The sequence below is a fragment of the Elgaria multicarinata genome, chromosome 8, assembly GCF_023053635.1.
Source record: "Elgaria multicarinata webbii isolate HBS135686 ecotype San Diego chromosome 8, rElgMul1.1.pri, whole genome shotgun sequence".
NCBI classification, from domain to species: Eukaryota; Metazoa; Chordata; class Lepidosauria; order Squamata; family Anguidae; genus Elgaria; species Elgaria multicarinata.
The window spans coordinates 34,581,950-34,609,524 of record NC_086178.1 but is presented as its reverse complement, the minus strand read 5'-3'; the positions used below and the strand labels follow the sequence as shown (position 1 = coordinate 34,609,524).

Below are 27,575 nucleotides of genomic sequence, written 5' to 3'. Positions count from 1 at the left end.
CAAGTCACAAAAGGACTTCCTTGGTCAAGCCCCTTAAAAAGTTGTTCAGTGTTGTTCAAAGGTCTTGATCGCCAGGAACCCATCACCACCATCAAAAGAAAGAAGCAAACCATAGAACAGGAATAACCTCTATATCTTTCCCAATCTCCATAGAAGGGCTATAGAAAAGAGGCCTCTGGAATATTTTCGAGCCGAAAAATTATATATTTTATATGTTTGTGTATATAAAAAGTTGCTACTCCTGTACAAGCCTGTTTGTCAAAAGCGATGTCAATGCGCTTCACAATACCTGGGATTGATGAGCGGAGTTGGCCAATCAGGAGAGAAGAGAGGTTTTGCGCACCCTTAGTTGGAGAGGAAGGAGGGAGTTGCAAGCGAAAGTAGGAACCGCCAGGCACCAATGGGCAGCGACGTCGGCTTCCACGTAGCTCCTCCCACTTCTCCCATTCATCAAGGGGGGGACGGTGTCGTCTTTTCAATTCATTTATCTGCAGGAATGATTGCCGCTATCAGTCTCGCGTTCACCGCCCGGCTGAGGAGGTGAAAGTTTCTCCCCAGGAAGATAAACCGCAAAAGACAATATTGTGCATGATTTGCGCCGTTTTTTTTTTTTTTTTTAAACAAAGCAGGGGGAAAAAAAGAAAAAGTGAAGGGGGAAAAAAGCCAAAGGAGGGGAAAAGGAGACGGAAGGGGAAAAAAGAGTGGAAGAGCTGGAAGAGAAGAGAAAATTGCTCGCTAGTTCGTTACATTCCTCTAGCTTCTTAAAAAAAAATCAAGCAAGAAAGCAAACAAGAAAGAAAGAACTGAAGGAAGTTTATTTTTTGCTTTGGTTTTCCCCGCGTCTGCGCCTGTTTCCTCCTCTCTCTTCATTATTGTTATTCGCGAGCGGGGTCTTTTGAATTCTCTCCCTCCTCCCCGCCGAAGCCCCCCGAAAAGTGCAGTCCGCGAGGCAAGAGAGGGGGCAGACCGGCTGTTCCGTGCGCGCGCCGATGCCGATTTTATCCAGATTCTCCCATTTTTGCGGCTTCTAGATTTCTTCCCCCGCTCCCCCCTCCTCAACCCCCTTCGCCCACCCTCTCGCGGTGTGTGTGTGTGTGTGTGTGCGTGTGTGTGTGTGCCTGCGTGCCTGCGCGTGTGCTTTTGGTGCGCGGATGCCGAAGGGGGAGTTCCTGATGTGGTGGCTTCAGTGGTGATCGTCGCGCGGACTTTTGCAAGAGAAAGGGAGAGCCAGGCTGCGTGGATTGGCGGCGGCGGCGGCGGCGGCGGCGGCGGCTCTTCCTCCTCGTCGGCTTGTTGGCGGCGGCTGGTCCCCGGTCCTCCTTGACCCGCTTCCCCGCCTGCTCCCCGCGGCTGCTTCTTTCCCGCCCGCTCCTCCGCTTTCGCTGGGCGGTTGCCGCCGCCGCCGCCGCCGCCGCCGCTGCCCGCGCCCCGGGGGAAGATGCTCCTGGACGCCGGACCGCAGTACCCGGCCATCGGCGTGACGACCTTCGGCTCCTCTCGCCACCACGCCACGGGCGATGTGACGGAGCGCGAAGTGGGGCTGGGCATCAACCCCTTCGCCGACGCCGGCATGGGCGCCTTCAAGCTGAACCCCAGCAGCCACGAGCTGGCCTCGGCCGGCCAGACCGCCTTCACCTCGCAGGCGCCCGGCTACGCGGCCGCGGCGGCGCTGGGGCACCACCACCACCACCCGGGCCACGTCGGCTCCTACTCCAGCGCGGCCGCCTTCAACTCCACGCGGGACTTCCTCTTCCGCAACCGGGGCTTCGGCGAGGCGGCGGCGGCGGCCAGCGCCCAGCACAGCCTCTTCGCCTCGGCGGCCGGCAGCTTCGGCGGGCCGCACGGGCACGGCGAGGCGGCGGGCCACCTCCTCTTCCCGGGCCTCCACGAGCAAGCCAGCAGCCACGCGTCGCCCAACGTGGTCAACGGGCAGATGCGCCTGGGCTTCTCGGGCGACATGTACGGGCGGCCGGAGCAGTACGGCCAGGTGACGAGCCCGCGCTCCGAGCACTACGCGTCGCCCCAGCTGCACGGCTACGGCCACATGAATATGAACATGGCAGCCCACCACGGGGCGGGGGCCTTCTTCCGCTACATGCGGCAGCCCATCAAGCAGGAGCTCATCTGCAAGTGGATCGAGCCCGAGCAGCTGGCGAACCCCAAAAAGTCCTGCAACAAAACTTTCAGCACCATGCACGAGCTGGTGACTCACGTCACCGTGGAGCACGTTGGGGGCCCCGAGCAGTCCAACCACATCTGCTTCTGGGAAGAGTGTCCCAGAGAAGGGAAGCCTTTCAAGGCCAAATATAAACTGGTCAACCACATCCGAGTCCACACGGGCGAGAAACCGTTCCCTTGCCCTTTCCCGGGATGCGGGAAAGTCTTTGCTCGGTCGGAAAATCTCAAAATCCACAAAAGGACGCACACAGGTATGTATGTGGTCGACAAACAAACAGGCCGGCTCGTCTTGTCGGCCGCTCTTGCCTTGAGCTGGCTCTTCCCAAAAGAAGGCAACTCAAAGCACATGGGGGGCGGGGGGGGGCGGGGGGGGGACAGGCAAGGAGCATCGGTGCTGCAGGCTTGTTTTCTAAAGAAAGAAACTCAACTCTGCTTTGGGAATTAATTTTCACCAAAAATCAAATGTTATTTTTGTTCTCTTATTTTATACATACGGCAAGGGGAATTAGAAATGAAAGGCAGCAACCTAACAGTCTAGAAAGAAGGGAGGTGGGGTAGGGGGTTGAGAGGAAGAGATGGCCGTGGTCTGAATTGTTAAATTTATTGGTTTTAATTAATTGGTAGTGGAGGGCACTCACTGTCTTGAAGTGAGGAATCCTGTTAAATATATGGCTAGCTATCCCCACCTTCCTTTGCTATCAATTTTCTCCCTCTGTAAATATTTAATTATGTGGGGCAATTGTAAGTAATCTGAGCTGCACGGGTTTATGTATTATTACACGGTAACGTAGAAGTTGGAATCACGGAAATCTCCTGTAAATCACCAACTTCTTGTCTTCCATTTCTCTGGTGTTCTCCCCCACCCCCACCCCTTTATAAATGTCCTGTGTTTATCTAAGAATCTGAAGCAGACACTGTTATGATTCGAGAAGTTCAGAGTGTTATAATGCATTAGAAATTTAACAACTGAACAGTTGTAGAAGATTATATGGATGCTGCATATTAAACAGGGAGAAGACAGGGAGGCAAAATAATACGAGATTTAGCCACAGAAGTGGCAACTCATCTCCCCGTGTCCAAGACTACAAATGTACTATTGCCAGAGGCTGGTGTTCTGATAAAATGCCCGAGTTTATTGTTAAAACTAAAGAGAGGAAAGAAAGAAAAATATAGGTGGCAGGTTTCTAACTGGGCCGACTTTGTTTTTGTAATAGGTGAAAAACCCTTTAAGTGTGAATTCGAGGGTTGCGACAGGCGCTTCGCCAACAGCAGTGACCGCAAAAAGCACATGCACGTCCACACTTCAGACAAACCTTATCTTTGCAAAATGTGCGATAAGTCTTACACCCACCCGAGCTCGCTCCGAAAACACATGAAGGTAAATGGCAGAGTCAGCTTTTTTCTTTTTCTTTTTTCGAGTGTCTCCTTTCATTGGGACTTTCTTGGCCCGTGTGTCCCCTGTTCCACCATCGAGTTTGATAACACACCGCTATTTGCTTGGGAGTGGGGGGGAGAGGAGGAGGAGGAGGAGGAGGAGGAGGAGGAGGAGGAGGAGGAGAGGAAGAAGGAGGAGGAGGAGAGGAAGAAGAAGGAGGAGGAGGAGGAAGAGGAGGAGGAGAAGAGAGAGAGAGAGAGAGAGAGAGAGAGAGAGAGAGAGAGAGACAGAGAGAGAGAGAGAGAGAAAGAGAGGCATTTCTTATAAACAGAAGTGACTCGCAGTTCCAGACAGGAAAATGGGAGACTGGCCCGGTATTGCCGCCCTAGGAAGGACGAATTAAGGGAGAAATGTTTACGTTGCTGAAAGGCAATTTCTGGACGTTCGGGATCCCATTTCTTTACGCTGTAAATTGTCTCACAATGGGATCCTGGTTTGGGCTACTCTGAGGTTATGCATTGCTTCAGGGGAAGAATTTAAAGAAAAGACTCGACGGGGAGTCTGAAGGGACAGAGGCAGGCATAGAAATTCTGGGTTTCTTGTTCAAGCCTGCGCTAGCAGATCGCTCTTCTTTCGTGTATCCCAGGGTCGTATTTATCTTACATGGCAGTTCACTGAAATTAACAGAGAACGGGGGATCTCGGAGGATAGTTAAGAGCTCATCGTTTCTATAAGATCCGCCAACATCCTGATTAGCAAAGCAGTATTTCAAACTTCACGCCTTTTCTCTCTCTCTCTCACTCACTCTCTCCCCGCCCCCCCTTCTGTGGCATTCAGAGTTCAATCCGTGAACTAAGCAACTGCATTTTGAGCAACTAAATGGGACACCGCACTTCCGTGTAGTGTATGAGTGTATATACGAATATCTATATGTCTATATAGCCGTGTGTGTGTGTGTGTGTGTCTGTGTACACACCCAAAGATACACGTATATGTGTACACACACACACACACACACACTTTAAGCTCTGCCCTTTGTTACTCATTTCTCTGTTTTCTAGGTCCACGAATCCTCCTCCCAGGGGTCTCAGCCTTCTCCCGCTGCCAGTTCGGGCTATGAATCTTCAACTCCCCCAACAATCGTTTCTCCATCCACAGAAAACCAGACCACGAGCTCCTTATCCCCTTCATCTTCAGCAGTCCATCACACGTCCAGCCACAGCACGCTCACATCAAATTTTAACGAATGGTACGTTTAAACAAACAAACGAACAAACTACAAATCCAACCTATTTAAAAGACTCCCAAAAATTAATGAACACTTTGAAATTGATTTTTGTGTGTGTGTTTTGTTCGGGTTTTTTTTAAAAAAAATGCTGCCCATAGACCCAGGACTGAATCAAATCAAGTATTCTCTCTCTCTCTCTCTCTCTCTCTCTCTCTCTCTCTCTCTCTCTCTCTCTCTCCATTTCTGTTGTTTTGCTCTGGTTTTGTCATGTTTGGGGCAAAGCCTTGGAAAGCAAAGGGGTTCGTAGCGTGCTTGAGAAAAGCAGGGTTACCCTGGGCCATCTTGCCAGTGTGCAGGGCTTTTAGATGGAACCACTGTCTGGAGTTCTCAAACTGCATGTCTCTTTGGGCAGAGGCCTTGTTGTTTTCTGTAAATACAGAAATACTAGCTTACAATGTACTGTTTGATTTTGTAAATAGTTATACCACAAGTTGAATAAGGGGATATGTGGAATTGTGGTCTTTGCATATATGTGGGGGGGAATAGGGGAGGGGGAGGGGAATAGGGAGGAGGTTGAAGGGGGGGAAGGAGGGTGGAGGTAGCAAATCAACTATTTGTACTGAATGGCAAGGATGTTCTAGTAAATGTGTACCAAAATGTGAATTACTTTGTATTATTACAGTCTAAACGTCGACCTAACAGAATATTATTGGTATTAATGTACTTTTTATTTTGTATAAAGTGCAAACATTTCGTCCCAAAGTCCAGTCTAAGTAGTGCAGTAAAATGTTGTTACACGTCCTGTCAAGAAATTCGTATAGTGCAAGCCTGGATCTGCGTGTCAAACTGTTACATTTGTTTATGTAAAGTGATATTAAAAAAAGCTATAAACTATAACCTGTCCGTTGCTTTTGGCAAATACAACCACATACTGTATATATTTCCTAATTTCCATATTTATCCGCATGTAAAGGTCCGGTTATACATGTTACAGATATTCAATATTTATGGCTAGAAAAATTGGTATGTACAATTTAGTTTACAGAACTGTTTGGTAACATTTCGTACATTATTAAAGATTCTGAAATCCCATAATCCGTGGTAGGAATCCTTATTGACTTAGCCTGCTGCTGCAATTTAGCTAGTTTTTAGGACATTAAACTCTAGACTGGATGAAGGACCTTCTCCTCCCCCATTTCTTGTCCCCACTGTTCTTCCATTATGCCACCACTAAAACTATGATGTTGATATAAATGTGATAAATACACATGTCCCTGCTGGCAAGAGGGAACTGTGTAGTTAGTATTTATATCAACATCTATGAAACAAAAGTTTTTGATTATAATATAATTTAAATGACCATTGCAGACATAGAATAACACTAATAATAATAATAATAATAATAATAATAATAATAATAGGCCCATGGATGTTTATGGTGAAAAAAGAGGAAAGATGAGGTGCCATGTCCAGTAGAATACCTTAAAAGGGACATACCCTTTGGTACAGATAGGGATGATTAAAATAACCGAATTGAAAAGATTTTTAATCTGGAGAGGCTTTAGCCATAATTTATTTTAAATAATTTTCTATCACAAGTGATGTCTTATCCTTTCCTTGCATCACCTTCTTTGCCCCCTCCCATGTCTAACCCCTAAAATGACACTATTACCTTATATTCCTCCAGACCTGAAGTTGATTTAAATCAATTACATCCTGTCTTAGAATTGTTATTTTTCCCTATAATTTTGCCAGTGTTAATAGTTCTTTTCAACAATAACAACAGCAAAAATAAACCAACCCAGGGAGGGTGGGAGTTTATGTAGTTTGATTATCTCTTTTGTTTTCCCCCCATTTACTTAAGAAATTCGTTCCATTGGCTGGCGGTGATACAGTAAATTTGTAAATGAGAAGACAATATATATTAAAAAAAAATCTAAATTACTTGTGCTTAATGACTGTGGCAGAACGCCTTTTTCTCTAAATCAGATTGTCTTTCTTGCAGTTTAGTTTGATAGATTTGCAAGCTGTGGTGCTTCCGTTAACTTAGCGAGGCTTGTAGGAACCGCTAGGCTTTGTTCCTTGGTGTAGCTTGCATGATCGCCCCATTAAGCAGACAACATATCAACAGACAACACAGATCATGAGCTTGGCTAAAGCTCTCTGGGTTTCGTATATTATGTCACTCAGTGAATTGCACCTGCTGACCTTGTAGGCCAAGACAACATTTTAACAAATTATTTAAAAATATATGTGTATTGTGTAGATAGATGGCTAGATACTCAGAAGTTCAGTGAGTCAGTTCTATCATCAAGGACTATAAGGATTTGGAGATGGAAAAAGGTCTGTGGTTAGGATCCATCAGTTGCTGCAACTGTTATAGTATTTATCTATGTACAGTATATTAACGTACTGGTATATCATCCTTATTATGTGTAGATTTTTTGTAAACAATTTTGGATGAGGGAAAGGCTGCGTTTTAATCTTTTGCTTGTGTGTTTTAGTTTAGTCTAGGTAGGCCTGCCTTGATTTATAGAAATGGAGACTGGGGTGGGGAGTTGTCCTGAGATTACTGTTATTTTATATAGACCTCTTCAATTGCAAAGAAATAGTAAGAAATGGTAGAGCTGCTTTTTATTATTATTTTTAAAAAACTTCACTTTCTATAAAATGTTATTCTGATCATGAGAAACTCGTTTCTCAGCTCTTTCAGTGCAAAGAGCGCCCCCTTGCAGGGCCTACAGATACTGAAAGAAGTTCAGGAGAACCATAGAAGCAAAGTACAGCAACCGGGAACATCTGCAGCCGAAAGCAACATTGGCTACTCATGGAACTGTAAAGAAATGCAATGTACTGACAAAGTTTAGCTGTCTCTAGATCATAAGCTTTACCTAAAATGTAGCAGTTTCAGCAATTTGGTATTAGAGCCCAAATGTAAATCGGATGTACATAGGGGGAAATAGAAGTAAATGTATGTATCTCCTTTGCTCACCCACCCAGCATAATTAAAAGAAACATCCATTCAGTTTACGATATCTTGATGAATCTTAAAAGATATGCATTATAAGTTTTGGGAATTTGCATTTTTAAAGTTTCCACTGGTGATTTGTTGGAGAAACATGGCTTTATCTGAAGAATCACTTGGGTGCTAAGTATTGTGTAAAAGCTTTTAAAATCAGATGATTTTGAACATCTTTACACTAAGTTATATTTATGTTTAAAGCTGTATTATTATTATTATTATTATTATTATTATTATTATTATTATTATTATTATTATTATTATTTTAGAGCACTCTCCTAATAACAAGTTCATCGAACTAACTTGTCAGCATGCATCTCCAATTACAGAATTCAGAGATTAGTGTTATTTTTTTAAAAAAAGAAAGACTAATTGTCTTTGTCTAGATTTGAACAGGTTTTTATATTTGTGTGTGTATGTGTGTGTCTGAGAGATATTGTGGTTTCTCGTAAGAATGCTTAATTAACCCTAACACTGCCTTGATTGAAGAAATCAATACCTGGCGACGACCATTATTTTTAAAAAAGACTTGACAAGAATGCTATTAAGGAGAGAGGTTGCATTAAATGGCCTCTTAAACTTCTGTGCAGTCTGTCATTGTGTGGTTACTTTTAATGTCTTCTCGAGATGTATTTTTCATACTTTTCTTCATGGGCTATTAGGTTTGGAAAGACGTGAATGCTGGTTGAGAAATATGAATTGTTAGAGCCTATTTAGCAGAAACCTTAGACAATGCAGGCATGTGGGGCATACAGATCTGTGCCTTTGGATTATTGAGACCGAAGCCTGTAGTTCAAATGATTTTACTGCTGCTTTATTCCCAGACTCTTCTCCACTTTACGAAGGATAAAAAAAATTTTTAGGCCAGTATGGAGCCTTTGAAGACCACCCAGGAACATTGCCCAAGGTGTACGGATGGCCTGGCCGTGTTTGTGTGGATTTTGTATGAATTCACAAACTGCAGATAGATTTTTTTGACTGCACATTTACTTGGGAGTAACAGCCATTGAATTTAGTGGAATTTACTTATGAGTAAGCATGCGTAGGACTAGATTGTTAATGTTTTTATAATAACTGAAGGCAGAAGCAGTCTGTATCTTGATGGTTTCATAATGAATTGTGTTTCAAATTGTATTTGCTACAATGCTATCATTCACCCTCTCCACTTAAAAAAAAGGTGGGTTATGACTTCTGAGACTAATAATTTAAGAAAGTAAGAACCACTGAAATCAATATGATTTACTCCTCAGTAAGTATGGTTAGAACTGAGCTGAAAATTAGCCTTTTGGAATGGCCATATTTGAAATAAATAGGTATGAGGTGACTAACTTTACCAGAAATTTCAAAAGTTGTAGCTGTTGTATACCCGTCAAGAAAAGCCAATCATTTGCATATTTTACAACACACACACAAAACCTCATCTGTATTTTCTTTAAAGGCAAGGAGAATACATCCTAATCCTAGATAATGTGAACTATTGATTTCCCATGACATTCCATTGGAACTATTTGAAAATGAAATTCCATTTTGAATTATTGATTTGGGGGGGGGGAATCTTACTGAAATTCCCATTGATTCCCCCAATGAAATTCAACTTACTTCCAAGTAACTTACTTCCAAGTAACTGTTTAGGATTGGGGTATATGGGTAGAATGAAAAAGGCACAAATGAGAAGACTTCTGACCTATAGGGTGAGCCTTCTAAGGAAGAGGGATGGAGGAGAGGAAAATGAATAGCTGGATTTCCTAGAAGTCAGATTGAGCCCCCACCCCACTGCCAGAAGCTCCCATCCTGAAATTTAAATGGGATTTCTGCCAGTGAAACATTAGTTTAGTTCGTATCTTTTTGGCAGAAAGGGAAATACAATTGTTTTTAAACGAATCTAGGATCAGAAAACTACAAGCATTTCTACATCACAATATATTTCCGTTTAGCTATACTATCCACCCATACACACACATATTACTCTACTGTTTTTGTGTATTTGTTTATGTGTGTGTGTATATGTCATCTTTATGCATACTTTAATAGACCTGACCTGTGCAAATACTTTAAGAATACAAGATCCTGATCTAATCAGGAACAGCGAAGAAGGTTAAAGAAAGGGAATACTGTAGCATTTTCAAGATGGGTGCAAGATAAACTATGAAAGCTTTTAATGCAATGATAGTCATACTAGCTCGCTCAAGTGTTTCTAATAACCAGCTGTGGACAAAGAGTATATATAGTAATGATTATTGATTTATTTAAAGTAGGCAGAAGTTAATATTTTCCTCACTCAGAAATTACGACAAGGCACTTTATACACCTGTGTGATTTTTTAACATTGATTTTCAGTATCGCTTCATGTTTATGCTTTTCCATTTATACAGAAAATGTCTAAATTTCAGCTTAAAATACACCAAATACATATCTGTAGCTAATGGGCACATTGTGTGAGTTAGCTATAAATTTCCCATATGCTAGATTTTGTTTGATTAGTAGCTTCAATTTAGAAATCCTTTCTATATGGTTTTTATTTTGTTGTTTTGTGGTCTTACCATAGTACACAAATCCTTTCCCTCCTTTCCCCCTTTCTCTTACACACACACACACACACACATGCTATCTCACTCTCTTCAGTTCTGCATAATTGCCACATACTCCACTTGGGTTGAACCCACTACCTATATAGAATCATAGAATAGTAGAATTGGAAGGGGCCTATAAGGCTATCGAGTCCAACCCCCTGCTCAGTGCAGGAATCCATGTATGCATATATATGATTATGAAGATGCCCAAATAATAAATTCAATTATAAAAATGGTCTCTACCCTATTAATTGTGGATAAGAAATAATAAATGTCTCTGTGTATATTCATTTACTCATATATATACACAAATGTGTATGTATATATGTGTGTGTTTGTGTGCCCATGTATGCATACACACACACACACACACACACATAAACTTTTGAGTCTATTGCAATCTTTCAAGTGATTAAATCAACCTTAACCCCTAACCCTTCCCCTCCTAGGTTCTGTAAGTCAGGTCTACTGCATCCTCGATTAACAAGAAACACGATCATGTGAAACCAGAGGGGCTATTTTTACTGTGCAGCTGGAAGCTGTCATCAATTGGAAACATTTATTTCAGCTTTAGAATGATAGTATAAAATAGCATGAAGTTTCCAGATGACGCCGCTATTGGAGACAAGTTTTTGAAGAATAATAAATCAAATTAACTACCATTCATACTGATTCCCCAAAGATAATGTTAAAAAGTTAATTGTATATATATATATATTAACATCTTGGGTGAGTCAGAATATATATAGGTATCTGTGTGTGTGATGGAGAATTCACACTTCTAAAACACAGCATGTACACATTTTTAAAAGATACAGAAAGGATAGGATTAGAAGGGCATGATCCAGCAAAATTAAGCACTTTGCAGTGACATTCACTTCAACGGGAGTGTTACGTACGTGCTAACCTTTCGGCTACTGCAATCAATGGGACCTACATATGCTTAATCTTGTCGAGTGCAATAAACAATTGTTTCACTATATATTACACAACACAGAAATACACAAACATATATACCTGTGAAGGTTTATGTTTATGGATATCCTCCCATCCATTTTCTGGCAAAACTTTATAACTGATTTTTTTATTATGTTATCCAGTTATGTTCGCCCTCTCTGTCTTGTGTGTGTGTGAGAGAGAGACAGTGTGTGAGAGAGATATTAAACCATATTTAAAAAACCAAACAGCAACGACAGAGAAAGAAAAATAAAGAAGAATAAGAAATCGCATTAAAAACACCCACCCACCCACCAGACCATGTGTTTTCTTTTCGATACCGCCTCATTCAGGAAAAAAAATGTTTCTGGGAATGTAGAGATAGGTAAAGTGTACTGCTAGCTTTTTGCTAGGGAGAGTTCCTGGAAAACAAGAAACGACCGCATTTTTAGAAACCTCGCTGTGCTTTCTGGTTGCATCGGGGCTACCAGGGGTGTCTGAAAGAGTTTCCCAATGCCACACATGAAACAGGCGCCTCTCTTTAAGTACGCGCACAGCGCTCGGCGATAGATGTAGACTCGCCGCGCATGCGCCTTCCCCACGCTGGGGGCAGCGCTTCCACGTCCTGTTGAATATTTATAACTCTCAGCACTTCCTAAACTGTCTAGAGAAGGTAACCACACAGAGCCTAAATCATCGGCAAACCGCTGGCCTGGCTCCCAAAATAGTTCGGTAGGGGAATATGCACGTGTTTGTTTGCAGACATCGACGGTTTAAGTAAGATCGTACTGCAGGCAGGCACAGAAGGTTCATAAACCTTGACGGAGGGACACGCCACAAACAATGTAGCCGCAGGGCGGGGGAGAGGCTCCGTGGGGCGATCGCAGCCGCCGCCGCAGCCACCCCACCACCACCACCATCACCGATCTCAAGGAGCGATCTCCGAGGGCAACCAAACCTAGGGACACTCCTCTCCCCATGGTTGGGTCAGGAAGCCTCGGCGAGGCGCCCCGGAACCGAAGGAGGTCCCCACGGCTGGGGTTTTCTCTCTCTCCCTGCACCAACACCCCAACATCCCCACCACTTGTGTTATTGACAATGTTATCGAATTCTTTTTCCCTCAAGGCGTAGGTGGACCCAATCTCGTCCCCGAATGCATTTGTCCTTAGGCCTCGATGGTGGTATCGGGTCACTGGTTGTCTTTTCACTACAGCTGCGTAATAAGGCTTCGCTCTGGTTTGTCTGTCAGCGGTTCTCGGCGGCGTCCCGCTTCCCCCCCACCCTCCTGAGCCAGGGCGCTCCGGACTAATTCAACCCACCTCATTTAACGGATCTTGTAGTCCTTATAATTTCTTCAGTCCTTATAATTTTAGATAAGATGTCTGCTTAGCCCAATTGCTTTTTATAGTATTAAGTGGCGAACGCCCAGGAAAGGGGGGGGAAGGCGGGGGGAATGGGGAGAGAAGGCGTTACTGAGTCGTAACTGCTGTTATTTGGCTCCATTCTATTGACTAGGTCCTGGTTGCCATTATTTCTACACGGCGGCGTAATTTATTTGGAAATCATAACCTCGCCTTTGGAATAAAAATATATTACTGGAACTCCGAACCTAGAAGTACAACGAGTTCAATGAATATATGTAAATGTGCATAGCGTTAAAGTAATTATAGCTATTTTGTGGTTGTTGGGTTTTGTTTTTTAAAAAAGATGAAAATGGACTCTATCGGATGGGTCAATCATCATCATCATCATCATCATCATCATCATCATCATCTCTGTGTGTGTGTGTGTGTGTGAGAGAGAGAGAGAGAGAGAATATAGATAGATAGATAGATAGATAGATAGATATTCTAGCCCTTTGTTATGATGAAATCACACACCAACTTAACAGCAGTGGACTGTTTCAGCTATGTTTAGCCAGCCTCACAACTCGGTCAAAGCTCTTGGATTTCAGCCTACAGCGTCCCACTAAAGTCAGTCGGAGGGCATTGGTTTAAGTTAATTCATAGCAGTACTTAAGCTTCTCCCAGTAGACGGAACTAAATGTGTATAAAATAGGAAGTATCTCACACAATGCAATGGGAGCTCAGTCGTAGACAACTCTCACCCACTTTTTTAAAAATGTATGAATTTATTAATATTAAAAGGGGGGGAAGAAAACCCAAATTTTTAAAAAGACAATTTCCTTTTGTTAAGTCTTCCCCAAGTTAACTCAAAAAGAGTCACCTCCTGGTTTAGACTAGTGAATAATTTTCAGTATTAGTGGATGGGCCATTATGGGTGGAGCAAAGGTTGCTTTAATAACATTTGGCCACATCTCATTTGTGGCCACCCTCCTCCTCCTGCAGTAAATAATCTACTATTATCTAGATTCGTCCCACTAAAAAACAAAATAAACACTCTTCTGATAATTGGCGTTCATGTTCATCTCACAGACACCTACACAGCCCTATATGTAACAAATAAGTAAAGCTTACTCTGTAAATAGGAATCAAGGTTAATTCTTCGAACTTGACCCAACGATCATTTCCTTAGATTTTTCTGTTGTTGTTGTTGTTGGAATTCAAACTCTGGTGTGTGTGTGTGTTTAAATGTATATAGCAAATACTTCAAAGCAAGTTTATTGTAGCCCTTCAACCTAGTGGGCCAAAGAGCATATTTTTAGTTCAGATGACGAAGGGATGTTGTGGGTGACTTTTAAAAAGAGGATTGAAGCACAGAGATGCACGGCACACATACACGCACCTCAATCACGTGATGGTCAGACTGTGAAAACAGATGGGTTCATTTCGTTGAAAAGGTGGGTGGACAAACCTCCAGTCCCACAACTGTTGATCACCTTCGTTTTTCGTTCTTATTTAAGACCATCGTATGTTTTAAACACTGTTGCAAATTTATTTCCTTCATGTACGCTAAATTAACCTATTCATCTGTGCTCCACCTTCCCAGTTTGCTCTTCCAGAACCAAGCTGTTTAAGACTCTTTCCTTAAGAAGAAAACACTAAAAAGCTACCTAGGGCAACACACACACACACACACACACACACACACACACACACACACACACACAGAGAGAGAGAGAGAGAGAGGGAGAGGGAGAGGGAGAGGGAGAGGGATGAAGTAAAATAGGACGAGTTGTGTCTTTTATTGTATAGATTCTCCCCTCTTTAAATGTATAACCTATTTTATTATTAGTATGTTTCATTTTCTTTGCCAATAACTGAAAATACCTCTTTCCCCCCTCCGTAAAAAAAAGGGTGGGAAAGCCCTCCACAACCACCCTGGAGCTTTGTCTGAACACTGTTTTGTTTACAAAATACTGAATTGTCAGGGGATATCCTACCCCCAGTCTCTTACCTCCGAAACGTTAACCCTTTTCTCTAGCTGGCGGGAATGTGGAACTGAGATTTGGCCCTGGATACAATCTCCCCCGTCTCTCTCCCTCTCTCCCTCTCCCTGTGTCTAGATCTGGCACGGTCTTGCTCTCTTAACTCCCAGATCTTTGTTTCGGTGGTGACGGCCAGAAAGAGCAAGAGAGCGCTGTGCTCTCACTTCCCCCTGGCTTTCCTTTAAAACACACACACACACGCACACTCCTCTTCCAACTTTCCCTCCTGTTATTCACTTCTCAACCCTGCTGGCAGCGTTTGCCGAAAATCTACCCGCTCCAGCTTTGGTAAGTGATGCGTTGCTCCATTGCAAAATGGCACTGCTCGGATGGCTTGTGTGTGTGTGTGTGTGTGTGTGTGTGTGTGTGTGTGTGTGTGTGTGTGCGCGCGCGCGCGCGTTTGCCAGACGTGTAGAAGTGTGTGTGTGTGTGTGTGTGTGTGTGTGTGTGTGTGTGTGTGTGTGAGAGAGAGAGAGAGAGAGAGAGAGAGAGAGAGAGAGAGAGAGAGAGAGAGAGAGAGAGAGAGAGAGTTTGTTTTGTTTTCGAGCAGAGTTGCCCAACCCAAGTAGTTTCACATCAAGCAGCACAGAGTTAAACTATAGTGGCGTCCGAAATCCCAACAGGAACCAGCAGGATCAGTATTTGTTGGCTCCGACGGACTTCATGGCACGAACGTTGAATCTGCCCGACAACTTTTTATTGCTACTATTGTTACTGCTGCTGCTACTTTGAGTAGAAAGAGGCCGCATTTTGCACCAGACTATATTCAACTTTAGGGCGGGGGCCGGGGTGAGGCTCTGGGATGATTCGGTTAGCATTTGGAGATGGTTTTTTTAATATAATCTTTTTAAAAAGATCCTCCCTACACACAAGAGTATAGTAACAACAGTGTTGGAAACATGCATCTAAACTAAAGTTCTGCAATCTTAAATAAATAAATCTGCACAGAGTGTTTTTCCACGCAGTCCAAATGTCTGGTTGTGATAAATGGTTTCTTAATGCATCCATTATATTAAATTGTAACTCTGAGTGATTGAAATTCACAGGTATTTATGATTAAGTCTGATTTGAACCCTTCTTTGCCCCCACCCATCCCTTTTTATAAAGGAGAGGAGAGTGAACATAACCGCTGTGTAGAGTTGACCTTTCGTTGACACGACTTGGTAGAAGACAGTTTGCAAATGAGGGTTGGATAAATTGGATACTAAAGTTAGCTGAGTTTAGGTGGAATCCCGGCGGTTAAGTCCATCGAAATTTGCCAGATAAAAAGTTAGCCCTCGAAGTCTGAAAGTTTAGCAAAGTTCAAGGGAATTGGAACAGCATCTCCAGCGAGCCCTGGAAATCACAATGGGAAAAAGGCGATTCCTTCGAGTTAGAGCACAGGCGACAGAGACTGCGGCAGCAGCGGCACCTTCAAGTTCATGGCACTTTCCGCCTCTCGAAGGCTTTGACGTTGTTCCCACTTTTCTCTACTAGCTATGGTAACAATAGAGTGGCACAGTGATTTCCGTTCTTAGAAAACCCGGCACCGAGCAAGCCTGTGAAACAGCGTGCCAACAGTTGTGCTAACAAGTGGTGTTACTTTTTAACGCTAGAAGTGTTAGCCTATTGCATTTCTCAAAACCGCGTCCCCCCTCCTTTTTTAAAAAAAGGAAAAAGGGAAAAGAGAGAGAGAGAGAGATCTAAATACAGAGCCTCGAGGTTTCTAAAACTACACACCAAACTTACTCATGGACTGCAGTGGAACTTTACGATTGAAAAAATGACTTTTGCTTTCAAGGAAAAGCTAAACAAACAAACAATAAAAGCCATGACTCCCCCCTTCCCTCGTTTGTTTCTGTAGGATTATACTTTACTGGCACATATTAGAATAACCTCGGATCTGACTGTAGGTCCTAGTATGCACGTCTGTTTTACAGTATTGGTGTTATATTAAAATCAAGCTGTTTGATTTGATACAGTAATATGAGACTTCCCACTGTCTGCAGGGTGAAGACTGGGTACAATGTTAGGATATGTCAATATAACTGCAGAGGACCGCCCCCACTTCTTTCCTTCGCACACCTGCCCCCTGCTCTGTTAACTTGTCTAAGGTTACTTAATGAAGTCGGGGCGGGCATTGACAACTTTTGCGACCGGCTAGTCTCTGAGCTGCTTTCTATAGGAGTGTTTTCAGCCACCCCCCTCCCCAATCAACAGTATGATAGGGAAAGTATCCATTTAATAGTTTTCCTGCCTTTCCCACCCAGTAGAGTTCCACTTGGTGGCCAGAACGGTGGGTTCAATGGAGCGCGCGGGGGGGGGGGGGGGAGATCCATTTTCCAACAACTTAACTAACTGAAGTTTTCCTCTCAGGCACACGTCGACGAAACTCATTTCTGAGCAATTTTGCAAAAGATCTCAGGCCAGACTTACAGTTCATTGGAATTAGCAATAAAAGACATGTCTAGGTAAGAAGGGGAGGGACGATCTGCATTCCTAGACGAGCAAATTGTCTATCGATAGGCAAATCGTGGGTCGGGCTGGGTGAAATTATTCTACAACCGTCTGGACAAAATTATGTGCTGGATTCTGCTTCAGCTAATTCCTTATCGGAAAGAGATTGCAACTGTACAGGACTCTCTAAAGTCATTTCTCCAAAAGATGCTTTCTTGATTCCATTCTTTCATACAGTTTTGCGAGAGACTTACTCCCATCACCCAAGAGTGTTGAGGACTAGAGCCTTTTACACAGTTTTGAGGATCCAAGATTAACTTCTTTGCCCACACATTCTTCTTCTCTGAAGACACAGGTCTTAGTAAGAGAGTTGGCTTTCTCATTATATCTACAGTGAGATATATATGGCCCATGAGAGCGTTGAAGCGCCTCTTTTATTGCCCCCCCCCCTTATCCCTTTTAAGTCAACAACGAAAAGGCCATGGCAGTCTATCTGGAAAACCTGGCATTTCGATGCTAAACGCATTTACATGGAAGTCAATTCTAGTAAACTCAAGGGGACTCACGTCCATGTGAATATACTTAAGAGACGGTTTTAAGGTGCAAGAATCTTGACAGCAGCAGGTTTGCTTTAGCACAAGGGGTTTTTGACAGTTCTGGCCCTGGAGGCTCCATTCCGATGACCTGCTTTCGACACTAGTCAGGCGGACTTGTTTCCAAGTAAATGCGTGTAGGGCGGAGGTGCTGCAAATGAACCATTTAATGCTGGGCAAGAGCTAGACTCTCAAACCACAAAATACAAGTCGCCTTCGCGGTTTAGTTCGATCCACCCAAATTAAGTGGAACTCCCAAGGCTTTAAAAAGATGTGAAGTGGATAAGAATGCCAGCCTGAACCTAAACATCGCCGAAACGAGTGGGGCTGAGGTACCAATAAGTGCATTTAGGTTGACAGCCAGGGCCCCCATAACCACATCGCATCACCTATAAATATTCGAATCCCACTGAAATCCCCGAGATGTCAATTTTCCTTGAAGTCAGTTAAGAATGAGGTCCATGAAGGAAGTTTGACCGGCAGATATCCTGGGCGTCACCCAGATTAAACCCAAGTCCTTCAGTGTATTTGTAATGGGAACAAGCCCCTGATATCTGATTTCATTGCTGATATTATGGACGTACAGCCTACTTTCAAGAGGAAAGCATGCCAATACCGCGGTGCACACCACTTCCTTTTAGGTAGAATTCTGAACTCTGAAAGCATTAGAAAGACATCTTTAAAACGGATTTCCTTTTATAGTTTGATTGGAGGTGGATTCTGCAGGCGAACATCCGTTCACCCAATCTTAAGTATCGCCTTAGGAACACGAACACACACACAGAGAGAGACACACACGCACGCACACACGAATGGACATGATAGCAATGTATGGGAACATTAATGAAGAGAAGGTTGAAATATGCAGAAAATTCGGAAAGGAAAAATCATGGCAGGTTTAAAAATAGACTTAGCAGAACAACTTCTCATCTAAAAGGGGGCTTCGTGTGACAATATCCTTCGAACAGGCATATGATGAAAATAAATTAGAATTGTTATCAGTTCTTCTGTTTCAATCCAATTTTTATTGCCAGGCATCACATAAAAGCAGTTTGTAAACACCCTCTATACTATCTGCGTCCTGCAGTCTGTCATTTTTAGACGGTTCTTTGTATCGCCAGAACATTTGGTTAATTAATCATGCTTGCATTTTTCTTTTCTTGTCTGGAATCCGCAGTTTGTGGAAAGCGAACTGGCTCGGCGTAGCATAGGCTTTAGTTGACTGTTTACTGTCTACTGCTGTTATCTCTAGTTTAGCATGTCGGTTGTAAGGCAGAACTGTTACATACCTATATGCCTGCGCTTATATCAAATAGATAATTTTAGGGCAGGGAGAATAAAAGATGGACATACGTATAAACGGGGCAACCCCTCCCCTCCCCCAAAGTTAATGTCAGGTTTTCTGCTGAATACTTTAAGAAGAGAATGTCACCTAACAGAACACTTGTAAGTAAACCCCACTGATGCAAACAGAATTTTCCTTCATATAATGAAACTAGGATTGGGACGCTAAGTTTTTGGTGTTGTTGTTGTTTATTGTCAGACTCTATAACATCTTACTGTTTATTTCCTGTTTTTCGTTGCAGAAGCCAGTTTGTTGGGGAGAATTACTACAATGAGCACTTCTTGTCATAACTATTCACAACCATTCCGGTTAGTGTTTGTGAATCCTATTGTTTAAATCTCGAAACTAAAAGATAAAAGCAATGCATTACGTAAGTGGCCTGATGTAATATTTACGTAACTATGTGATGCAAAAGACTGCGCAACATGTTCTGAATTTGCACCTCTCTCTGTAACTAGTTCTTCTCCCCCTCCCCAGCTCCAAAATCGTGAATTGTTGAATGTTCCTGACTCCACGTCACTTACATCAGAACTGTTAGCTAAATGAGGGTGTGGATCCCAGAGATGTGGAAGGGGCATCCCAATTGTAAAAAGATGTAGTTTGCATTAACTGACTTGTGGATTGGGCTGGCCAGTAGCAGCAAGAGGCAGAAAATGCTTTCAAGGCTTTAACGTGCTAATAGTGATGAGGTGTGAACCATGGGCTCCCTTTCCTGCCTACATCCATTTTCTTGTCCTCAGTTGGGACATTCCTGTTGCTTTATTAAGGACAGGATTAGACTTTAAAATGCAGATGCCAGTAAAATGATTTCACAGGTGCAGAACTACTTTTGATGTATTATTATTATTATTATTATTATTATTATTATTATTATTATTATTATATTATGGCACCAGTTATTCTCCTGCAGTCAAATATTTCATTTTAAAGATGAATATATTTGGCTCTCCAAAAGAGTGTGAAAGTGACTGTAAAGGTACAAATTGTAAATCTCCAACAGCATATCACATAGTTTTCCTATCCAACCTTAACAAAATAAATACAGTTGCTTTCACAGTTGTGAAGCACAATTCTATGTCTGTTTACTCATAAGTCCCACTGCATTCAGTGGGACTTACTTACATGTTCACTGGTAAGCATGCTTAGAATTGCAGCTTTGTGATTTTATAGGCCAAATGAGAGCTTTAATAGTTGCCTTAATTATTAACATTATAAAAATGCCACCCCAAAATCCTTGCATAATGATATTAATATTTCTGCTACTTATTATTTCAAAAATTGGGTTAATACAATTCCTTACAGAGAGGCAATGCCTTCAGAGTAAAACCTGCCTAATATAATTTTAGTACTATTATCTAATACTCAAAGTATATAAAATTCTTTTAATTTCATTCCTTTGAAATAAGAACTTTATAACATATAGTGAGTTTTGAAAATTAAATAATTATCAATACCATATGGTGAATATAGTTATGGTTATATCATCTTCATATAGAAACAGGTTTTTTGTTTTACAAGCATTTCTTTTAACTAGGATCTCTTGTATACCATTGTCAAACAGTGCATTTCATTAAAAAAAAGATAAATACATTTGGCTCCCACAAATATATATCCCACAAATATATTCCTCACAAAGTGCCGAATTATTCCTTGTAATTGGAAAAAATCTCACTGAAATCAACAATATTCTCTCAAAACAAAACTGTAAGTATATTTAAATATTGTAGGATTTTATCTTGTATTAAAATCATACTCACACAACAGGACCAGGCTGGTTTCTAAAAAGCACAGAGAGGCAGGAATAAAAATATGGTGGTGGAAAGCACTGAAAACTATCTGGCAACCATCTGGAGTATTTCATTCTTTTCTACAAACCCTTTTGATTATGTTATCAATAATACCAGATTTCCCCCCTTGCTCTGTCTATCTATCGAAACTGAAAATCATATTGTGTATTTACAATACACCTCTAGATCTCTAAAAAGATACACTAGGAGACTTTTTAAAATAATAATAAGAACAACAATTGGATCATATTATGTTAAACTATGCCTTATCACATATCCAACACAGAGTTAGGTGTGTTTAAATGCATTAATATTCAAGGATTTAGCCATTCCCAAGACTGTATTAGATTGTGTCCAGATTTTTAAAAAATTATCTATCATCCAGTGTTATTAGAGCTTAATATGGCATGGGGAATGGAAACTACTTACCTAGGAAAACAGAGAAGCAATGCCAGGAAGCAAAAAAAAAACAGACTTCAGTTCTTAAACCAGTGAGTTTCATTGAACATTTATTTATCTATGTTTTAAACATATAGCTCTTCCTTTTCTTAAGAATATTAATTATTGTCAGTGGTACAAAACATTAATAAACAAAAGATGTCAAATTTCTTTGTCAAATGCACATTTTACTTGGAAGTAAGTTGCATCAAAAGCAGTGTCATTTGTTCATAAGTAAACATGTTCAGGATTGGGGCCCCTTGGGGAAGATATGTAAGCTGGAGTCTCTGATGAGCTATTTTTTCCCCTTGAGTCTCTATTGTTACATATTGCTTTATATATGCTATCAGAACAGAAAATTTAGAGTATTTTAAGGTTCTTCTTATTCAGATTACATTATACAATTATATGTGAACTGCCTTTATGCCACATGTTATTTTTTGTGTGTAAAAAATGACTACTCCATGCCTTACAAAATAAAAAAGGTACAGATTATATTTATGTTGTCTATTTTTAATAAATGAATTGTGGATTTTAAAATTCCGGACTTAAGGCACTTCTTTTTGTGTGCATATAAAGTGGAGTTTTGGTTGTTGTTTTACAAGAAGTTCTGTGGAGATGGGAGAAATATATGGTTATTAAGGGACAGTGGGATATATATGTCTGTGGGGGGGGGGGAATGATGGTTATCTACTGAAGGTCCATACCACGAACTATGAGGGCTAGAAACTTCATTTTTCTTTTAAAAAAGATGGAAGTACAGAATCTCAGGACTGCAAACTCCACATCACATACCAGATTCTATGTAGAATCTTTGGGAGAAAGTGGAAGGACAACAAACAATCTAGTTTAGAATGTGGCTTTGTGTATATTCTTGTATTTTTATGACATTTTCTGATCCATTTGTTTTTGCCATTGTCACATTCAATGTAAACAGTCTAAAATCCATCCCAATATGTGTACTAAGTGAATAACGTATTTTGAATAAATGCTATGCAGCTGTTTGGGAGCTTGCAATTACTGTAGTACTAGGTCCATGCTTTGTGTAGGACTATAAATCCTGCAAGCAAGCACTGTTATTTCAAACACACCATGCTGGATTTTATATAAATCTGTAGGTTTTGTTCTAAGGAAAACAAAATAATGAAAGAATATAAATATTAGATTCCGTTGCTCCAGTGTACGGTGCTGTAAATCTCTGAAGATTTACAAAGAGACACTGACAACATGTTGCGCAGCTGCGTGTGACACCATTTAATGGTCTGATTTGATGAACTAGTTTCCCAGCATCTCATTGACAATCACTGATTGTACACAAACAAATTTTGGAAAGTCCCATAGAGTTTTTCTTACACCCTTATTATTAGTTCACCCTAAAATAAATTCAAAAGCCCCAATCCTCTGCTTCTGTTAACTCTGAAAACAATATTTCATGTGACTTCAAGGGGAGTTGTGTCTACGAGGAGACGACGGCCCCTCTGCGCAGTGTCTCCACTAATCATTTTCCCTAAGAATTTAAAATAGAAGTTGACAATACATTTGGAGTATGTGAAGGAACACACACTTTTTTTCCAGGGCTAACTATAAAACAGGATCTTCCCATGGCTTAACAGGTAATTTAGGCCAGCCTGTAAAAGACTTTGCCATGGGGACAGCAAGTACTGATTTGAGGTGCATGTGATAAGCAGTGCATTCTGCATTGAAAACACCAGGAACCTGGTGTAAGCACAATATTACTCTGATGGCAACAGGGGGAAGGGGATGGGGGAGAAACTGGGACACAGCCTCCTGTGGTCCCCAGACCAGTTAGAGATAGGCAATAATTCCAAGTCATGTCCAGGCAATCATAAGAGGGACAAAAAACACCACTAAAAACACGTGTGTTGACAGAAATCCAAAAGTTTATTGCTTGGTTCCCACCCACTGACCCTGAAATCATATTTTGGACAATTGCAAAAACTCATTAGTGTTCTCCCAGTTTGTCTCTGTGGGAGTAAATATTACAGAAAATTCAGATAAAAATCCTTATTCAAAAATAGGCACCATCTTGAGGCATAATCATACTATTGTGCAATTCTCCTTAAGGTTACTATTATTTATTTTATTATTTATTTATATAGCACCATCAGTGTTATCCTATTGATGATGTTATCAACATCATCAATAGGACAACATAGGCAGATGATGGAAACCAAACCAATTGCATAAATGTCTAGTGACAGCCCACCTCTTCTAGAATGACTCAACATATGCAGATGTGCTTCTAACACAGAGTAACAGAAAGAACAAATAGCTGACACAAATGTGCTATGAAGCTATGAGCCAGATTCAAGCAGAGATGAAATAACAGAAATATAGACATGACCCCAGAGGAGAACTTTGAAATGTAATAAGCAAGTAAATAAATAAATAACATTCTTTGCTTTTCCATCGTTGAGCTCAAAAGCCTTCATGAACTTCTTATTCTCAAGTTACAAATAAGCATTTAATGTTATTGTTTGACAGATCAAGACACAACTTCGTTTTTTTCGGTGAGGGTATCTCAACTTAAGGAAAAGAACTTCCTCTTAACTGACTTGCAAATCAAGTTTTTATTTATTTAGCTCTTTAACCCACCCTGCTCCCATAGACTAGGGCCTCAGCTAGACCTATGGGTCTAGTGCGATCTCGCGATATTTTTATCATGAGATCTCCCCCTCTATTTACGGTGTCAGAAGAACAGGACATCACGCCACAATTTTGTTTTGTTTTTTCTTAAAGGAGACAAGTGCATGAGTGCTTGTGTGCAAAAGGTGAGGGTTTTTTTAAACAATTTTTCCCACTCCCCCCTCATGTTACGCGGTCTCGGGTTCATCCGCAGAAAAAGTGGGCTGAAAGGGTAAGGTGATATCCCAGGGAAACGGAGGGATCATCCCTCCATGCTCCCAGGATCCCCTGTGCATCATGTGGATGCACAGGGACGATCCCGGGGATCGCCCCAAGATATTGCCCCGTCTGGCTATGGCCTCAGGGTGGTGCTGTAAATCTGATGATGAAAAGATGGAACAATGATATATTGAAGTAGATATGAAAAAATGTCCTTTATATGTTGGTCGAAGTTTGTATATGAGTATGAAACTCCTCTTTTGCTTCTGCCTCTGACGTATGAGAGAATCTGCCATATCACAAGGTAGTGACTATGTGATGAAAGATTTGTTCATAGAAGTTGACAGAACAGTGATGGAACCACACTAAATTCTAGGAACACAATTCCAAGCAACTTAAATACTCTTAAGACTTACAAGCATTACCTGAATGTGTAGTTATTTTTCCATTAATTCCCTCACCTTAGTTTTAAGCAGATATCTGTTGGTGTTTAGGTGACAAATGTATATTCTTCAGGGTGAATAATAGGCCTTAATCCCAGTTTAGCCAGCCATGGCCATCATGAAATATATGCACAAACATGGTTTATTTATTTATTACATATTTATACTGCCCAACAGCCTAAGCTCTCTAGGCAGTTTACAACTAGAACCATAAAATCCAGATTAAAACTTTAAAATCACATAAAACCAGAATAAATTACAGTCTAGGGAAGGCTTGTTTTAAAAGATATGTTTTTAGGAGGCGTTTAAAAATTATTACATTTTCTGCCTCCCGAACCACACGAGGGAGGGTTTTCCAGAGGGTGGGGGCTGCTACAAAGAAGGCCCACCGTCAAGGTTCTTCATGGCGACATTCTTTCTGTGTTGGGATGACGAGCAGGGCCTCCACTGAAGATCGTAAATGTCGCCTGGGTGATTTCCTACTTAGGTACTTTTTGTATAAGAATAATATGGGACATCTGCTGCAAGAACAATTGTATTATTGAACAAAAATATGTGCTTTTTATTTCTAATGACATACATTCCTCCCACTGAACTGTAAAACGCAATGTAGAAGAAGAAAGTTGAACAGCCAGAAGCTTAAATGAAATGAAACGTAGACATTAATGATACCCCCTCTCTTTAAGACATTTGACAATCGAGCAGGTGAAGTTTTTGAGGGTTGCACATGTGAAAATCTTGATAAAGTATGTTCTATATGGTTCAGCTCTTAATCTAGTGAATTGTATTCCATAGTGTTTTTTATTATTACACATAATTTTATATTTATTTCATAAAAGTAATCAAAGTGTAATGTTTTAAAAAGAATGTAAGCAAGGCGAGGGTATTAATTATTTTAAAAGAACACAAGTTTTCGACACCTTTTCATTTTAAATTAAAAACTGAACATGAAATAAATAAACAAACAAATGATACTTTAAGGGCATTGTTCATTTGAAATAGCCAGAAATTGCACTTCCTTTACTGGATTAAATCCAAATAAATGCCTGTATCTTAAATATAAACTTGTGCATGTGTGTGTAGATAGATAGATAGATAGATAGATAGATAGATAGATAGGCACTAGAAGTGATTTGTGTATAGTGGGTCATGTACTCCTTTTATGGAATTATGTTGCAAGTCTAGTGTGAATGAGTGAAAGCAAAACTTTAAAGCAACCTTTGCCAACCTGGTGTTCTCCAGATATTTTGGATTGCAACTTCCAGCATCGCTGACCATTGGCCATATTCTAGAACTCTTGGAAGTTGAAGGCCATCTGGAAGTCACCACGTTGGGGAAGGCTTCTATAAAGTATCTCACAAATTTTCAAATCATCTAATTAGTGTACATTGGCATGCTGGGTGTACAAGTAAATGAAAAAATCTTACAGATGACTCCAGCTCCACCAATAAGAATGTGTTTCCCATAACAGACCTGTTAGATTGTATTGCTATTAAGCTTGTCCAGGATTTCCTTATGCACTAAAGTATGAGCTAGTTTCAAATACTTTCAAAATCTTTGAAATATAAAATGCTGACAGAAGTCTTGAGAAAGCAACTAGAATAAGTGGGAATTTTTTATTATATATTTTATGGTGCTGCTTGATATTGAAAGTGTTTTATGATCCTTACCTCAATCATTGCCCAACCTTGTTGTTAAGTAAGTTCGGGTGTAATTCTCTGCATGTTTAGACAGAAAAACTCCCAGCATTCCCCAGCTAGCATGGCTGGTTGGGAAATATTGGGGGTTACAGGACATTTTTCTGTCTAAACATGCACAAGATTGCACCCTTATATGGTTACCCCTAGTTTTAGGGCTTGGGGAACTGGGGCTGAATAATACTGACTTTCCCCAGGCCAAACAGTTGATTTAGGCTATGATTCTAGGCATACTTTTGAAAGTTAGCTTTTTGGAAGTAAGTTACACTAATTTCAAAGTAAACATGTTCAGTATTGAGATATCAATTATTTTATGTATCCATATCTATATCTACCATACAACAGTGTTTGGGGCCTGTAGGGGTTTCAGGGCAAAGGAAACGAGAAGAGTCACATTTTCCCCTTTTCTACCTGCCTGAAACCTTTTCCAACTCTGCTATGTAGTGTAAAAGTTCTATGCATCTTTATTTATATCTACATATCTTTAATGATGCGTCTAGGAGCTGTTGTCTCAACCTCTGACCTGAACCAGTATTTAGAGGCTGTGTTCAAGGGATTGAGGGAGAACAAACTAATATTTAAGCCAGAGAAGATATTGGTAATGGTCAGGAGGTGTAGCTATGGCCTCGAATGGGGATCAGCTTGCCTGTGATTGATGCAGTCTTTTGGTGAGTGAAGGTTACAATAGCTGGGATTGTTTAGAATGGAAAAAGAGAGGTTAAGGGGAGACACGATAGACGTGTACAAATTTATGCATGGTGTGGAGAAGGAGACATTTTTCTCCCTCTCCCATAATATTCAGGAGAGATAAAAGGAAGTACTTCTTCACACAGTGCATAGTTAAACTATGGAATTTACTATCACAAGATATAGTGATTACCACCAATTTGGATGGCTTTAAAAGGGGGTTGGATTAATTCCTGGAGGTGAAGGCTATCTATGGCTACTAGCCCTGATGGCTATGTGCTACCTCCAGTAACTGAGGCACTATGCCTATATGCACATGGGTGGGAGGGTGCTGTTGCACTGTATCCCGCTTTGTGGGTCCCTGGTTGATAGCTGGTTGGTGAACAGAGTGCAGGACTAGATGGACCCTTAGTCTGATCCAGCATGGCTCTTCTTATGTTCTTAATTGATCAAGTAAAAGGACAAAGGGGCACTCTTGGACTTGATGTTGCTTCTTCAGAAACAGGTTAGAGATATTGCTAAGAGTGCTGTTTCCTATCTTTGGCTAGTAAGAAAGCTTTCCCTTCAGGTCAGGTTAGACTTTGCTG

General features: G+C 41.2%; 1 protein-coding gene and 1 long non-coding RNA gene across 2 annotated transcripts; both read left to right on the top strand.

The window, feature by feature from the left end:
• Positions 1-1,413: 1,413 nt before the first annotated feature.
• ZIC1 (Zic family member 1) lies at positions 1,414-5,997 on the top strand. Its single transcript, XM_063132126.1, has 3 exons — positions 1,414-2,429; positions 3,393-3,556; positions 4,615-5,997. Exons 1-3 carry the CDS (start codon positions 1,439-1,441, stop codon positions 4,810-4,812), a joined length of 1,353 nt encoding a protein of 450 aa, XP_062988196.1. The 5' UTR covers positions 1,414-1,438; the 3' UTR covers positions 4,813-5,997.
• An 8,784-nt stretch (positions 5,998-14,781) lies between these two features.
• Positions 14,782-19,514, top strand: LOC134402143 (uncharacterized). Its single transcript, XR_010025698.1, has 3 exons — positions 14,782-14,985; positions 17,053-17,147; positions 19,313-19,514. It is a non-coding gene; the product is annotated as an uncharacterized LOC134402143 (long non-coding RNA).
• Positions 19,515-27,575: the final 8,061 nt, after the last annotated feature.